The 18,070-nt window shown below is 35.7% G+C and overlaps 1 protein-coding gene across 2 annotated transcripts in view; it reads left to right on the forward strand.

Moving 5' to 3' along the window:
• Hgf (hepatocyte growth factor) overlaps positions 1-18,070 on the forward strand; it is a 69,023-nt gene that overhangs the window by 2,160 nt on the left and 48,793 nt on the right. Inside the window, exons 2-5 of one of the 2 annotated variants that reach the window (XM_032907056.1) lie at positions 4,827-4,992; positions 8,601-8,713; positions 9,827-9,941; positions 14,995-15,122. In XM_032907056.1, coding sequence (XP_032762947.1) covers positions 4,827-4,992; positions 8,601-8,713; positions 9,827-9,941; positions 14,995-15,122 — 522 coding nt within the window. Of the gene's footprint in view, positions 1-4,826; positions 4,993-8,600; positions 8,714-9,826; positions 9,942-14,979; positions 15,123-18,070 lie in introns of both variants that reach the window. The other variant, XM_032907055.1, reaches the window with a different exon arrangement.

Below are 18,070 nucleotides of genomic sequence, written 5' to 3' on the forward strand. Positions count from 1 at the left end.
AAATATTGAATACTCTGCTAAAGAAAATTAAAAATTAAATGACTACCTTATGTATAAGAGTCTTGAGGAACACAAAGTTGAACAAGTGGGAGAGCAATCTGTATATAGTTCTGAGGGATAAGCTCTGAAGTAAAATTTCCTAGTTCTGGTAAGACCTGCATGTTTTGATTTATTTGACACATGAAAATTGAGGTTTGAACATCTTAATTTTATCTTTGGTACTGCACTAAATTAGTTCAGTTAATTAAGGAACTGGATTGAAAGCTCTAAATTCTAAGTGAATGAAATACATTATTTTTTTTCTTATACCGAAGCCAGGAGCCCAGCAGTCATCTTAAGCCCAGCTTTGAAAACTCATTTAGCTAAGTGATAACTAGCCAACATGATCAACAGTGAAACAAAACAAAATTTCAGTGGTAAAAATGTCATTACAGCATATTTGAGAGTTCATTAGTTTAGTGTTCAAGCCAGGGCTAAGAGGTGTGTGGTACCCAAGTCAAGTATGAGAAGATGAGTCACGGCCACCTAGTCAGGAGATTGCAAGTTGCCTGAAATGCAGATGTAAGAAAGTACAAGAGACGTTCCTAGAAGATCTACAGATAGCAGGTGAAGGTTGTCTTTTAGGATGGGTGTCCTGGGTCCCTAGTGGGAGTAGAGCCTGTGGTTAGAAAAGTACGACAGGAGAATATGGTAGCGCTGGATGTCATGCTGAACCAAGTGGTCTCGGCAGTGAATGTTGGAGGCAGGGGCTGACGACATTTGCAGAAACAGAACACTAACGGTTCCACTTCAATGTGGCTGCTCTCCTTCCTGTGTGGAAGAGTGTTGCAGGTGGAGAAGGAGAGTGGAGACAGAGAACATGGAGTATCTACAATAAGGAATTCCAGAAAAGAAAGGAGAAAAGGGAGAAACTTCAAAACTCACCATGACCAACTCATTCTACACGTGTCCTAGAGAGAGATACCATGTTGCTTCTTAGCTACCAGTACTTGATCTAAATCTGCCAAGGCCTCCTCCTCACTGTCCTTATTTACCAGGAGACTAGCTTCTCCCAAAAGGGGGCAGGCAGTGCTGTCAGAGAGTGGTCTGAATCCTAGATGGTAACAGTGGAAACTGGGACATCTTTTAGGGATGCTTGTCTCTAGGAGTTAAAATTCTCCAGTCTCAAACCACTGCCTCTGCCCATCAATTACTTGTAGACTTTCATCTTAAGGTCTTGCCAGTTCAAACTGTTAATCACTAATCATGGGGAGCAGCTTTTTCAGTTATGGGGAGCCAGATTCCTGCTCTTTCCACACCATGCAAATCCTTGCTTTGCATGACTTTCCTTTGAAGTCCATGGTTCTTCCATACAGAAGAAAATATATGAGGTACTGAGAGAAGCGAGTGTGAGGCCCAGGGACCAGTGGGAGAAATGTATCTGTCTTCAACCACCTTGGTATGCTTGACCCTGTTTTCTGTTTATAGCTTTTCACCAGGATCCTGATGGTCTCAGTTCTAAAACAGAGACTTCAGGTTCTTCCAGAAACATAACTTCCAGAATATTTTCCTAAGCTGGGAGAAGAGAAAGGAGCATAATTTAAAATATGGGAAAGCTTGACAGATTTGCAGTGTTCTCTTACCCTTTGATTTCATTTTAATATTCTTGTTTATACACTTGTACTAACAAACACATTAAAATAAGAGACACAAATGTAGCACAAACACATTTTTGATTTTTTTTCCTGAAAATTAGACTCAATTTCTTAATTGTTTGCAGTAAAACAAGGATCAGTTGATACAGGCTGAAAAGATAGTGAAATCTATTTTCAGCAAAGGAATCTCCTTTCTTCAGATGCTGATTGGATGACTTCCATTTTGACTTTTTTCTCTTATTGAAGAAATAATTAGTTTTGTAGATACATGAATTAAATTATCTATAGGCACTTTGAACATCATAGTTTTGAGTAATTAGTTACTGATCTAGTATACAGGACTGAGTTACAAGGGGAAGTTCACATGTCCCAGTGTGCAGGATTCTTAGTATCTGGTTGTGCTTGGTTCATATTAGCGCTGAAGTGCTGGCGTTTCTACTTACTGTGCAATAAAGGGAGATTAGGGATTTATTTATTTTTCTGAATGCTTTTTGATCTTTAGTCATGGAACACTTACTAGCAAGCAAGGGTAGCTTGTTTTATGAGGGAAAACCATACATTAACACATTTCAATAGGACAACTGAGGATCTGTGAAACTAATCAGAGCCAATAACTGCAGAGGCCTCTTTCCTACAGAACAGTCTTCATGCTCCCTTTTATTGGCATTGACCCGAGGCTCTGTTTTGAATGATAATTACTTAAATGCCTTAGGAACTCAATGCTTATCATTAGTAATTTTGAAATTATATTTTTGTTCTTATTTTTCACTTAGACACATACAAAACCACATTATACATAAGACCAATGCCATATTCTTAGCTGGCAGAATGGCAGAATTCATATATATATATATATATATATATATATATATATATATATATGTGTGTGTGTGTGTGTGTGTGTATACATGATGGATTATATATAATATTATATCTATACAATATACATATATACAACCCATACCCATATATATGTGTATATATATATATATTTACATATATAGTGAATTTTGGATAAAGTTGTTTTTAAAATAGATTTTTCTCAATGCACACTCCTAGTCACAGAAGATATTTGTATTTACAATAAATTAAATTGTTTTCATACTATGAAATATTTAGGAGTGCCAAGGAAGTAGTGAGATAAGGTCACAGAAAGAGAAACATGTGGCAGAAATTTATTTCTCTCTTTAACAAGATTCTGTGTCAGAAATGTCAATCTTCAAAATATCATGCCTTCTTTCATTATAAGAATAACAGTTATATCAGATGTTAAGTGATGAAACTTTAAGAATAATACCAGTACTCTTTAAAAATCCATTTTATTTCAATTACTAATTGTATTTTCAATATTTCCTTAAAATTTCAAGTAACTCCTTCTTAATTGAATTTTTTTATAAGTTGAACAATCGATTTCTTGAAATTTCATGTGATTAAGCAAAGTTATTTGGCAAGTCAGTAATATGTCATATTCAGCTGACTTTCATGCTATGCTATCCCTTACTCTTTAAACAAGGCACTATTAATAATCTTTAATGACGTACTAAGAACTATTAACAACATACTCTGAATAAGATTAAATAACATATATAACATAGATTAGTGGATTGAATTTATATACCAAGGCTTTTATAAAATATAATCTCTTACATCATAAGAGTTGTATCTTACAGGCCAGGGGAAAGCACCACTATAGGGATTAGTACCAGGCTTTTGGAGACTGTATTCTGGAGTTTTGCAAAGAATTAGGAATTTGGAGAACTGCGTGTTTTCTCCTATTTATTGTGGACTTCAGGTTAGGATAGACATTAACAAGTAGCATCTGCATGCTCAGTAAACTCACTGGAGCCAGTGGTTGCTGGCAAACAGAGTATGATGCCATTCTTGGTACGTACTTCACTCTGGTAGCCATATTTCCCACTTTGTTGCACAGAGAGCTTCGTTCTCTTTTCTTGACACATTTCACCACATTTAAAGACCAGGAATGCACTTCCTGCTGTAGCATCCAAGCTTCTTTTCAACTGATCGCTCTGAAGCAAATCTTCAGGAAATGTTTAGAAATCACATTTCCACAAGCATTCTTAGCAATTCTTAGATAAAAGACGACGACATTGCAAGTGGTGCTGAGTGCTAGCTTCAAAGCTGGGCCTCTGCCTTCCCAACCCGAACTCTTTGGAGTGGTTAATTAACTTCTTCCTATTACTTTAGTTACCTCCAGTTGAAAATGCATATATTAAATTGTCATTGTGATCAGGGCCATTATACAAATTGATGTGTAGGTGTGCGTGACTCCATACTAGTTACACAATAGTTGTGGTCTAATAGATGATTGTTAGTTAGTATTTTGAATAGTTTTACACTGGGGTACCTTTAAGGAAACTGAGAATAAATTGTTTTGTTATCTTCAAATTATGCATATATTGAAAAACTTTAGGCTTTTTACTTCTGTGGTTTTTTTTAATAGTAAGTTTCATGCTATCTAAGGGTCTTGTCCATTCATGAAGAAAAATGATATTGCTACATTAAAGGATAAAGTTTTACATACATTTGATTTACCATGTTTGACCTGATCTCAATACAGTTTCGTGAAGTTGAGAAATAGTGTCCCAAACACTGAATATATTTTTGTACAAGACTAAGAGGTGAGGGACTAAAATATGTATAGTGTGATACATCTGAAGAGCAAGTCTGAAGAGTTTGTCCAGTGAAGAGCTTTTAGTGATAAGTTCTCATTTGAATAGAGTTACCTAGATAGCACTGTAACTTACATAAGGAACCACTGTGGGGAAAGAATAGTTTAATTACAAAGCACGGCACGCTTCTGGCACTGATACTTGATTCTATGTTGTCTGGAGAACATCATTTCTTTAGGGTGAGCTTCGTCCTAATTTTAAAATAATTATTCTTTAGGGTTATTTATTCTTTGGGGTAAACCTTGTCCTAATTATTCAATGCATCCTTCATTTAAAAAGACATAGATTAATGAATTTGCATAGCAACTATCTGTAATTGTAATGCTCTTCTCTCTTTCTCTTATACATCCTCACTATGTCTACCCTACCCTCCTAGAGGTATGCTGTGTTGTCTTATGTCCTATAAAATCATTATTTTGAAGGTGTTCCTTAAGGAATTTTCTCCTCTGTAAACATCACAAACATTTTTTACATCGAATTCATTAATTTTTGTATTTGATAGAAGGACAGAAGAAGAGAAGAAATACACTTCATGAATTCAAAAAGTCAGCAAAAACTACTCTTACCAAGGAAGACCCATTAGTGAAGATTAAAACCAAAAAAGTGAACTCTGCAGATGAGTGTGCCAACAGGTGCATCAGAAACAAGGGCTTTCAATTCACTTGCAAGTAAGTCACTTTACGGTGTTTATAAAGTAATTATGTAACAGTCATATTTTCACTTGTTTTTTGGTAGTAAACACAATCAGTCCTTTAGAATAAATTTGAGTCTAGCTTTAGTTTATTAGAACAAGGATAGAACTCTCAGCTGATGTAAATATTGAATGAGTATGGGAGGCTCTGAAAACTGTCTTCCAAAGTAGACAGTCGCTTTGGCTATGGACTTTGAATAATTATCATTGAACTAAAATCAAATGGGATTGACTTTTATATTCTTTATTATTATTATTATTGTTATTATTATTAATTATTCTAAAATATTGTGTCTCTTTTTTTCTTCTATAGCAGAGCAGAGCAAATATTTTCTGGGTAGGAATTTGGCAGCAGCCAAAAGCTACTGCAACTTATATCATCTCTGTAGGGATTTCAATAAAAGGTGTTGAGAGAATTATATAAAAACCCAGAGTGACTGGTGTCAGCAGCAGAGACTGCTTCAAAGAAGTTAGGGCACAGTGATGGGAAAGGTTTGCTGGGAAGTGATGGAGTCATTGAGAGGCTTCAGTGGTTTCAGGAAGTGAAGTTCTTATCATTTGATACCCCCCTTATTACCTTGCCATTGATCTTAGAGGTAGAAGCATTCAAGTTTGAAGTAGCAAGGTGAAAATTTCATCCTTGTGTTCTTTCAAATAGCCATAAGAACATATGTTTCTTGAGTAAAGTATGGTGACGCACCATATAATGCCAAACAGTAAGCAAATTAGTATGAGTTCATGACTAGCATGGGCTACAAAGCTACATACACACACACACAAACAAACACACACACACACAAACACACACACACACACACACACACACACACACACACACCAAACATATTTTTTGTTTATTTTCTATTTTCTTTCACCCTTAAAAAATAACATTGTGTAGCTGAGAGCTAAAGATATGGTTTGGTGGTTAAGAACACTTGATGCTTTTGCAGAGTCATGATGTGGTTCCATCAGGGACCTCATCACCGCCTGTATCCAGTTCCAGGGTATCTCATGCCCTTTTCAGGCCTGCAAAGGCATGTGTACACATGGTCTGACACATACTCTTGGGTTAATAAATACATTGTTAACAAAAGATTATGTGGCCGAGATGTAACTCAGTGCTGGGATGGGGTGCTTTCTCAGAATGCGTGAGGCCTTGGATTTTATTCATAGAATTAAAAATGAGCTTTTTGTAGAAACATTATCAACGTTCAGTTTTTGCATATTCAACTATCTCAGTGACTTTTTATGAGGATACAGAGTCAGTGATATCGTGGTGAGAGATTTCCGTCTAGTCTTCCCTGTCTCAAAGAAATGGGGATTATGGGTCTGTAGGGAAGGACATGGTCACAGAAGGTCTTCGGCAGGCTTAGGCAGAAGAAAGACTATCTCTTTTCTATTTTTAAATCCAAACTGCCCCTCTCAGGAAGACATTTCCTGGCAACCGTAGTGGGAATTGGATTTGTAAGCTTATCCTTGGGATAATTGTGTTTCGTTCTGACTTTTGCTTAAAAGCCTTGAGTTTGGAGAACATAAAGCAGGAATAATTACTCTCACCCAGCGTCTGAGCTGTGTAAATTTATGGAGAGGTTCTGTTGGCAACTGGGTTGAAGTTGAGACTTCCCTCCTCTGGGTTGAAGGGTAAAGGAAAAGCAATAGGAGAAGTACAATTCATTGTGAATTTTTAATGCTGACTGGGAAATTTAGAGAAAATCTGAATACAGAGAGTGTGATGGTCCCACACACTTCACATAGAAGTGTAAATACTTTGGGAAAATGCCCCAGTTTTTGAAAGGTGATGCTCTTATGATTCAAGGGAAGTAAAAGTTCCATAGACTGGAAATTGGACCCACTTTTGTGGTTGACATTACTTTAAAAATGTAAAGTACTTTGAGACATTTAGCAGTTTGTTTTGGTCAGTACCTTTAGGTCACTAAAAGTAACTTATATTAGCTACAGGAATGGTGGGGACAACACATGTTGACATCTTCCATAAGAACATTATTAAAAGCATATTTTTTAGTGATAATAGTTTTTGAAATAAAATGTGTATTCGGATGAACACTTTGTTTAAGGCACACTGACTTAGGGAACATAGCATCCTCACAGTTGGATTCCCACTCTTTTAAGTAATTTTTACATACTTTGACTGACCAAACAAGGGTATCATGTGTGACAGTTTCCAAACATTTCATCTCATGTTTTCTTTCCTAAGACACTCTGGGGGTGGTGATTTGCCTAATACATTTTTTTCTTGAAAATTTCTTATATGTTTACCATGTATCTTGGTCATATCCAGCTCCAGGACTTCCAACTCTTCTCAGGGTCCCCAGTCATCTTCCTGCTAAATTCACTTCTTTTTTTTTTAAATACCCACTGAGGTCAATTAGTGGTACTTATTTGTGTGAATGGCTTTGGAACGTCCTTGGAGGCATGATCAATCTTCCAGTGACCACACTCCTGAAAGGTAAATGAACCTTTCTCCCTTATCAGCCACCAACTGGCCATGGCTCCTCAAGTAAGGGTACATCATCAGGCGCCTGTTATCATTCCAATGGACTTCTCAATTGGTTTGGTCTTGCGTAGGCAGGAGCAGGAGCTGCTGTGATTTCCTGTGTGGACAAGCCAGGTTTTGGCCAGAGGACAGCTTTTCATATACCTCCTTCTCAGCTTTCAGTTCTTACTCTTCCCCCTTTTTTATGATGTTTCTTGAGCCTTTGTGGGGGAAGGGCAGGGTTCCAGCAGTTCCTTATTCTTTATCCTTTTGAGTCTATGCGTGGACCACAGACTACTTTACTAAGAAGCTTCTCTGGATAAGAGTGAGAGCACCACTGTGTCTGGAGCCTGGGTACTCATCCTAATGCATATTAAGAAATACCATTTCAGTCATTTTATTTGAAGGACTGGGGGTAGAGTCCAAGTCCTTATTCATGTTAAGAAATCTCTCCCATTGACCCATATTCTTAGACATTTTACATTTTGTCTTGAGATGGTGTCTTGAAAGTTGTTCATGTCTGCCTTGAATTCACTCTGTAGCCTCTACAGTCTTCGAATACATTTTTCCAATCTCACCATCCTCACAGCTGCAATTACAGGGTTACATCTTCAGGCCAGGAAAATATATCATTTTAGATAAATTTGTATACCTAAAAATGTTGGAAGCTAATTATGATAACTCAAATAAATCATCTGCATATAAATACAAATAAAACTTCCAACTAACTGGGAACATTAAAAAAATAATCAAAGCCTTCAGAAATAATCCAGGTGTTGCTGAATGTCATAATTTATCTGTTGAAACCTTTATTTTTCTATAAATCATTGAGATGTCAAAACTTCCCACAGAATACTGATTTGCTTTTCTAATCTATACCTACAAAACCTTTGCTTTGACTTTCTTATTTGTTCTTTCAGAATAGGAAACACACACACACACACACACACACACACACACACACTTGCTGACTGTATTTTCATATGTAATAATGCCACATTCTATATGCCTTCCTTGGTAAACCATGTGCTCATTAAAAATAACCTGTTAAATTGTAGTATTCCTTCTTTTCATTCAGCTCTCTTTTTCAGGGCCTTTGTTTTTGATAAGTCGAGAAAACGATGCTACTGGTATCCTTTCAATAGTATGTCAAGTGGAGTGAAAAAAGGGTTTGGCCATGAATTTGACCTCTATGAAAACAAAGGTAACTGCCTTCTTCCTAAGCATTCCATAAAGAAATGAAGGATAAAATATATTTGGCATTCCTTGTCACACAGGTCTTCCTTCCCTGTGGCTGTTTTGGTTAGATTCTGATTTGTGCCACAATCAGACATTGGTTCACATTGAAGCAAGTGGAGCCCTGACAATATGATGACTGCCAGTGCACAAATTAGACAAAGGCTGTGCTTCCTGGACTTCCCTTAAGTTAGATCCCTCTCCCTCATCAGCTTGTCTTTTCTGCACATTCTTCATATTATAACGTGTCATGTAAACTATTAAATCAGGGTGCCTTATAATGTGGCAAACTGTAGGATTAAGATAGTATTCTAAGTTATAATGACTTCGTGTAATTCATGTAGTAATGGTGGTTGATGATAAGAAAGCAGGGAGATTTGGGGAAAAAAGTTAAATTCATATAAACTTGTTTTAGAAGCTAGGCTATTAGTAAAAATATGGGGAATAATAATTAACCCAATGTACTTATTCTATAAACACACACACAGAGAGAGAGAGAGAGAGAGAGAGACAGAGACAAAGAGAGAGAGACAGAGAAAGAGACAGAGCAAAGAAATACAGAGACAGAGACAGGTCAGAAAATATAGAGAAATAGAGAGAAAATACACTAAAGGAGAATAAAAGAACAAAAGACAAAACAAACCCACACAATTCTACTGAGCTAGATAAGACAAATCAGTCCTTTATTTTTTCTTTCAGAGTTTAAAATAGACTTTGAAAGTTACTTAAGCTTTATTTTTAGTATTTTCTTAGGTTTATGAATTCAATCAAGTCACCATGCCTTACCCAGATGATTACATAACTTAATCCAAACTAAGGATGAAGAATAATCTGAAGTTAGATTGTATCATATATTTAAAATAAGAATTTATGTCTATTTGATGTGTTTGTTTTGTATTATTCTGAAGTCTGTTACGTTAAAAATACTAGGAGAAGCTTTAAGCCAGAACTTTCAGTGTTACTGGAAACCGTTTACATGAGTTAATGACTTACAGGCTTAAGTGTATTCTTATTTTTTTCTCCAGTAAGTACAGCATGTGTTTCACATAGTTCTAACATTTTTCTCTATCTTATTCAATAGACTATATTAGAAATTGCATCATTGGTAAAGGAGGCAGCTATAAGGGGACAGTATCCATCACTAAGAGTGGCATCAAGTGCCAGCCTTGGAATTCCATGATCCCCCATGAACACAGGTAAGAACAGCATGAAGAAAAGAGGGCCAACCTTACCTGTCTGCTTGTGAACAGGCACTTATTAGTCCTCTGGGATAACACTACTCCATCACCACTTATTCAATATTGCTGAATCGCATAAGGCCAAAACTTACAGTGAATTCAGGATTAATTAGTACAAACAGATTTATAAAAATTATTACTTATACCTGGAATAACTTTTTTTTTAATCTCAAGGACTCAATTTGTAGATGTTGTTGGAAATGATTCTCTCTACTTTTGCCTTTGAGAGGGTACTTACTGTGACTTCATAGGGAAGCCATGATTTGAACCTCTGATCTCACAAAGGGTGTCTTTAAACCTCGGTAGATCTCAGCTTTGGCTGCATGTTATGATGGCCCACTACACATCTTGGAAAGTCCTACTACACAAGGTACAAACAGACAAATGAAATGACAGTCTTTAGAGTAGGGATCGGGACAAGGCTCCAGAATATCTGGGGCTCCTTGATTCCTTCGAAAGTAACAATAAAGCTAAGACCCACTAGTCAGAGCTCTTTTAATCCAGGTTGACCAGTTGCCTCATCTTTATCCTACCTGTTGCCTAAAGTCTTGAGAAAAACTCTTTTCTTGGACACTAGAAAAATAGTATTGAAGATCAAAAAGACAATATTCATAGGCTTATGAGATTGTAATCATCATGGAGAAAAACACAAACATTTTATAAGAACTAGAGAACTAAATGTGTCCATGATCTCCAGACCTATTTAGTAAGAACTCAAATAGTTTAAAATAGTTTTACCCAGTTAGAAACTTTACTAGAAGGTTTAGTTTACCATGTCCAAGGATGGAGTAGACACCTAACTGAACCGTTTCAAATCCTTAGTTCAGGGTCATACAGTGTTGGTAAGGGGCATTACTAGAGTACAAATCTGGCCAGTTTCAAAAATCCAATGTGTGCAGCAAACTTTCTACATGAGATCTTTGCTCTATCCATAGTATATATGGTATGACTTGTCTGTAATAGAAAAAGATAATATTTACTCTTTTCTACTTTTGAAAAAAATATGGTTAATAAAATTATTGATTCTTTTTAGTAAGCAGATATGAATTAACCAACTGACTCACATATAAAGTTAAGTTGTTCCATGCTCTAATGAAACCTCTGGGCTTTGCTTTATGTACCCTAGCTAGTAACTCTCCAAGTTAATGAGATCTGTCGTATTTCATTAATAGGAAACAAATTTTTTCCAAGTTATGACAAAAATTATAAAGGAATACCTCTGAAACATGAAATTGTCTCTAGCTTAGAAAGTAAATAATACAATTAGTTTTGTTCTCCCTTCTGGGTGTACATACTGAAGAAAACCCGTTGGTCTAATGGCTAGGCATAAGTTTTCATGAGCAAAGGAATACCACCAAAATGAACCCTCCCTCAGAGCAGGAGAATGTGCTAGTCTCCCTAGCAGAGGATTTATTTCAACCTAAATTTCCTAGGATTGTCATTCTCTGCTAGATTATTAGTAAATGTGAAATAAATCTCCCTGGGAACGAGCTTTCCTATCCAATCGGGTATTTTGCCAAGGAACATTTCCTTGCAATTTAGAAGTATACAGTGGAAGATATCTTGTATATTATTCAAATCCCTTTTTTAACGAGAGCAATATTTAATTTTCATTAATTAGCAATTGTGTTGGAATAGCTTCATGATAGCTTAACACTTTAAAATTAGGTGCTAACTAAAGATTAATTTTATGGGTAATGGGAAAAGAAACATGTTTTTTTTTTGTGTAGCAGAGTGATTTATTGTTGACTTTCTAAACAGAAATATTTTACAAATGGCTTAATGGAAAGATGATGATAGATGTTGAAATTAGTATAAAGCTTAATAGAAAAATCAGGTGACCCGATATCTACATCTGTATCCTTCAGTGGCCTTCTAGCCTTCTTCATTAGTGAAGCAGATGATAGAACAGATCAAGTTTCCTACGCACACTGTTTATATTAAAAGACAGAAGTGGGGGCACACAGAAGATCTAGTTTATGGTTTAGAATATATTTGGACATAACCCAGTTTTAAATATCTTTTTCACTTATCTCTCTTAAACTTTGCTAAGAGCAAGGACAGAGATAAAAATAGCATCTGTGTGAGTAACAGCTCAGTACAGGCCCCACAGCCTGGCACAGGCCTTTTGTGTAACACATTCTCAAAACATTTGTCTAACGAGCACCTAAGTGGAAGAGTGAGCGAGGCTTCATGCCCTGGCCAAGCATGGGATGTTGAAGATAATCAACCTTGCATACAAAAGAAAGGCACCTGGTTTGAGGGAAAGGTCAAGAGCACCAAATAAAGAAACGAGCAGGTCTTGAGTCTCTTTGTCCTAAGGAGGGATTTGAGGTGAAATTGATTCAAAATTAGGAAAGCAACTACATCTCTTCTCATTTTCTGATTTCACCTCCAGTGAGAATTTATTTTTTTCTTCTTTTGCTTATCTTTAGGTTAAATTTCTGTTTTTCCCTTTGACTCTTCCTACTTATATTTTTCTTAAAAAACAAACAAACCAAACAAGTGAACAAAAAGACTATGGTGTTGCTTTCTCACAACATTTTTTTTTCTGCTCTAAGCCTCACCTTTAAATCCCAGTTCCACATCCTATCTGTCTCTCATTGTAAAACAGACAGGCTTGTATGAGATAATAAAAATAACAAAATGAAATATAATAAGATAAAACAAAAACTATCACATTAGGTAATCTAATTAGTTGGATAGGGAATACAAACAGAAGGACCAGAGCACAAATCAGGGACCTACTTGTCTGCACACTCAGGAATCCCACAAAACAATAAATTGAAACTACATATGAGGAGATCCTGGTTCAAATCTGTGTAGGCCCAGTGCATGTGGCCCCAGTCTCTGAAATCACTAATGACTTATATAAAATATTGTTAATAAATAGTTGTCTGGGGAACTTCACTTTCACACCAGCCAGTTGAAATGTATATATATGATACAATGATTACTAATACCTAATATTACAACTGCTTTTTCCTAACATTTAGTCACAGTAGAATTTTTTTAAATAAGTTTGGTTGATGACTTACTTCGTCAAATATACAAAGCAAATAACAGTTTAATTTCTGCCAGAGAAGTATCCTGTTATAAATTCATTATAACATTTGGAGAAGTGCCAAAAATGAAATAAAATATATTTCAGGCAATAATGCAAACACAAGATGCATGCACAAAATTCTAGAATTATGGGCTCTGGTGAAAAAAAAAAGACAAATGGCTTATATTTTGAAAATCAATTCTCTTTACACCTTTCAAAGTTGTCACTAACTTTAATTATATTACAGTTTCTGTCAGTCACATGACCTAATACTTTATTTCTATTTCTTCTATTTAAAATGCTGGTGAAGTAAGGATATAAACACTTTGTTGGGATATACTTTGTAACTGCTTAATTATTCCAATACTAGTATGGTTTCTTGCACATGTTTAGTAATATTGTAGACTAGACTATTTAATTTTTGATCACTGATTTATGTGTTCAGAAGGCCTGAATCTTTAGTGTTAAGACAAAAGCTTTCCCTTGCAAAATGTTGCTTGGAATAGGATGCATGTCAGTATTCATTGTGTGGTTTAACATCTTTACCTTTTTTAAAACATAGATTTTCCTCTTATTTTCCTTTTTGATTAATATATAATAACTTTAAGTCTAGCATGTGATATTTTGATTCATACGTATGACCAGCTCAGGATAATTAGCATATCCATTTCCTAAATACAATGTCACTGGATAGAAAACACATTTGAATCATATTTACTGGGAGACTTCGATGTTTATTCTCTGTATTCATGCAGAATTCTGAGACCAATAAAAGTAGAAACAACTTCTAGCAAAAGCCCAATTAACTACTTACTATATGATTGGGTTGAAAAGTTTTACTTATATGGTCTATTGAGGAGTGTCTTCTCCTATGATGTTCTGTAGAAGACAAATATAGGATCCAATATTGCAAACATTACAAAAATAAAAGGCTTTCACCTTTTCTCTTGTTGGAGGATACTTCTGGGCCACAGAGTAACATTGGATCGTCAGATATTCTTCATGCAATTACTAAATTGATCTCAATACACCCAAAGACATACACTCTTGGGCTAAAACTGAGAATATCAAATCTCAATCTCAGCCATCATTATCAAAAGAAATTTGAAGGAAACAAGCCATTTGTTTCTTTGTTATAACAATGACGATTGATAGAGCGTGCTTAATCATAGTTAATATATTGTTAATATTTCAAATGACAACTAATCACCTCCTAAACCTCAAAATAACTATATGGAGTCTAAATTGTTACAATGTAACAAGCTCAGGGTTTTCTTAGAAAGCTAATGCTTTGGAGCAGATGAATTATGTGCTAGGGTCTCACAATTCATAGCGGCAAAGAGCTGAGAGTGGTTTTCATGCTTATTTTGACCCTGAATTATTCATTCTGTACTGTCAATCTTTTTCTCAGTTGTGAAGAAACAAAATTGTGTGTGTGTGTGTGTGTGTGTGTGAGAGAGAGAGAGAGAGAGAGAGAGAGAGAGAGAGAGTCTTCATGAGGAAAGCAGTATACAAGCAAACAAAGGACCCTGGATCAGCAGTGTAAGGATGAGCTCTGGCGAGCCAACTGCAGAGGTGACTCAGTGTTTCCTAGGCAGCCTTGTCTGAGCATGTGTTGTGATTGGACTGTTAAACTTGTAATTAATAAAACACAATTTTGTTTCAGGATATTTGAGCTTGAGGAAGTTCAGAGACTAATAATTACTAATTTGATATGGGATACAGACATTCTCAAAGAGTTAATGCTTTGAAGGGGTTAAATTATGTGCTGGGGCAAATTTGAATAATATTCAAGTATTTTAAGAATATTGGGAAATCGAACTACAACTACACAGTTACATGAGATAGAAGAGTTTCTCTACTTTTGGGGAAAAAGTAGCTGGTATAATTAATAGGTCAACACTAAAGTTGCATGCTCTTATACTGTGATGATTATCATTTTAAAACTAGCTTTTTGCCTTCGAGCTATCGCGGTAAAGACCTACAGGAAAACTACTGTCGAAATCCTCGAGGGGAAGAAGGGGGACCCTGGTGTTTCACAAGCAATCCAGAGGTACGCTACGAAGTCTGTGACATTCCTCAGTGTTCAGAAGGTAAATGAACCTGAATATCACATGGGGTGCTACCCCGATGTGTAGAACTGTAACTCGTATTAAAGGCTAACAACTGTGAATCAGTTACAATGACTACGCTGTTCATTGAAGTGCAAGCATGGCTAGTTATGGGAGTGTTATCACACAATGTGTCACAAATCTGTGCTCAGCAGATTCATGTAAGGCTATAGAGCCAGTTACCAATGTGAATTTCACTAGCAGCCGGGGCCATGTTTCTGGGAAAAGAACTGTGGGCCTTTACCTGTTCACTTAAGCATGCCTACCTCTAATTGTGCTCCCATAGACCACCAGGGAGGACCTAGAATCTAGGTCAACTTTTGGGGATCACATAGAAGATATTCTGCATATTTACAATTCATAACCATGGGAAAATTACAGTTATAAACTTTAATAATCTTATGTTTGGGGGTCACCACAACATGAGGAACCACTGACCTAGATAAAATAAGACCTTTATTAGCCATTCCGGTGCTATTCATATACCATGTGCTCCTGAAGAAATTGGCTTAAAACAGCTCTGGTGTATCGCAGCCCAGGTTATGTAGATTCAAGGGATCATATATGCCAGGGTTCACTGGAACTCAGCATTTCCATGTGATTTTGGTGAAATGTGACTACAACCAAGTGTGAGACATGACTGGAGTACAGTGCCATTCAAAACAGTATCTGAGGAGATTAAGACTTTCATCCCAAGGTGTCTTGAAGACCAGCCCTTGAGCCATGTTCTCACCTCTCGCACTGTGTTTTCACTGTGAAAGAGTTCTACATATGCTTGTGCATTGGAAAGCTGAATAACCAGCAAGATGGCAGTGACCATTTTGGCATTGTATACAGTTTTATTTTTCTCAATTATTTGGCTGTAGAATAATCTGGGTTTTTCAGTTCTGTCGAAACTTTTATGATTTCACAAGTCCAGATGAAACACAGATTAAATCATTTTCAGATTTATTAGGATGTTGAAGTACTTGGGGAGGGGAAGAGACTTCTGGAAAACTGTCCATTTTCACAGTAGGATATCGTACTTGTCTATTGACCAAGTATTTTCTATATCCTCCATGAATATCCATTTCATATCATGTTTCTATTTATCTCCTAACCAGTCAAAGCATTGTTAGCTAATTGTCATGGAGAAGGTGAATATGTTTGTCATTGGTTAAGTTAAAATCCTTGACCTCATGTGCTACAGACAGTTTGTCTCTGTAACTTCTTCCTCTCCATTTCATGTCATATTCTGTTCCCTTCAACATCTTCATTGTTTTCTTTTCTTTTAAAAATAATAAACTTATTTGTGATAACATTATGAATAAGTCTGTTTTGTATGAATAAGTCTGTAATTTGTATTTGTCTCAAATTACACATGAAGAAAATAAACCCCTACTTTTAAGTAATTCTCCACAATCATGATTTTCTGAGACTGAGAATCTTTAGCAAGTTTATTTATTAGTTTTATTTGGTCTGAGAATGTATTTTTGAGGGCATTCAGTTTTTAAAAACTATACAGCCTAACTCTTCCATTACCTTCCCAGTTCTTACTGGGTTGTGATTTTCAACCCTCCTCCTTTATTGTGAAATACATTGACATTTATTCTCAGAGGGAATGTTAAAAAACAGTTCTGGAAAGGAAGTGTTTTAAAACATCCCCATTTTTAGTTATCCTTAATAGAATGTAATTCCTTAGAATCCTTAATAATTTGAGGTCATGAAAATCTTGTAGAGGATAACATTGTTCATTAGCATGAAAGACATGTGATATTCTTGGTCGCCCTGTCACTAAGGTTTCAGATAAGCACAGAGTTCTGACAACAAGAGAATAAACCTTTAGGAGAAGTGAATAGACACCTGCCCAATGGGGTAATCACATTCCAGGCATCATGAGTTGAACAGTGGGGTTTTAAATTTGAAGTACGATGAGCCAGGTTTTATATGTATATTAATGAAGATAATTCAAAGTAGGCAGCATTGTCGATACACCCGTGAACAACGGAACTATTCATAAAAGGGACATTATGAATCATAAAAACCATCATACATATAATTAGAATAGAATTAAAAGAAAGAACTCAAAATCCATTGCTTAGACAATATGATGAGTTGGCCATCTCAGTTATTAGGTCTAACTTATTAATTTATTAAACACTAAGTTGAAAAATTACCTCATGGAGAATGAATTAGTAATTATCAAATAGGTTTATATATTTGTAAAATTCCATGATAAAATTTTGTTTCCTATCATTTAAAAGAGGAACTTCTCAGGCCTCTCAGAGCACCTGTTCATTTCCTTCCCCATCAACAATGGTCTTACATTCTAAAACATAACATTATTTTTTTTGCAAATTGTTCCTATGTACTTTCTCTAGATTTTAAAGTCTAAGAAAATCTACTTTCCTAAAAACTATTATTTCATATGCTTAGAAGTTTAGAATAGATCACCAAGTGAGGCCATGGGCCAACAACATCAGTATCTTCTGGGACCCTATTACTGATAACCTAGCCCAAACATGCTGAACAAGGATTTGACCTTTAAAGGTAACTTTCATGCACATTAAATATGGAGACGCATTGATCTACCACATTTGTTCTGGAAAGTAGTCATGTTACGTAGTCATTAATTTCATCTATGTAGCAATTTTTTCCTAATGCTGTTAAAAGTCTAAGTCTGAAAATATTTTATAATAATTCCCATAGTAATGCTTCCCAGAAAATAATTATATTCAATTTTATTAGCAGATATATTATTACAAACTGCAGAAACCAGTTATGGGTAGTACATTACAATGGAAATTGGACGTTTGGGAGGCTTATGTATTATGTGAAGCTAAATTTAAGTAATGTCCTTTTTTACTAAACACAAAGGAGCGAGGAACAATAACAAAGTCCGCGCCATTTTCATTGAAAACATCGAACCTCACATCCCTTTAAAAAATGGG

This window comes from Rattus rattus, chromosome 6, assembly GCF_011064425.1.
Source record: "Rattus rattus isolate New Zealand chromosome 6, Rrattus_CSIRO_v1, whole genome shotgun sequence".
Taxonomy (NCBI): Eukaryota; Metazoa; Chordata; class Mammalia; order Rodentia; family Muridae; genus Rattus; species Rattus rattus.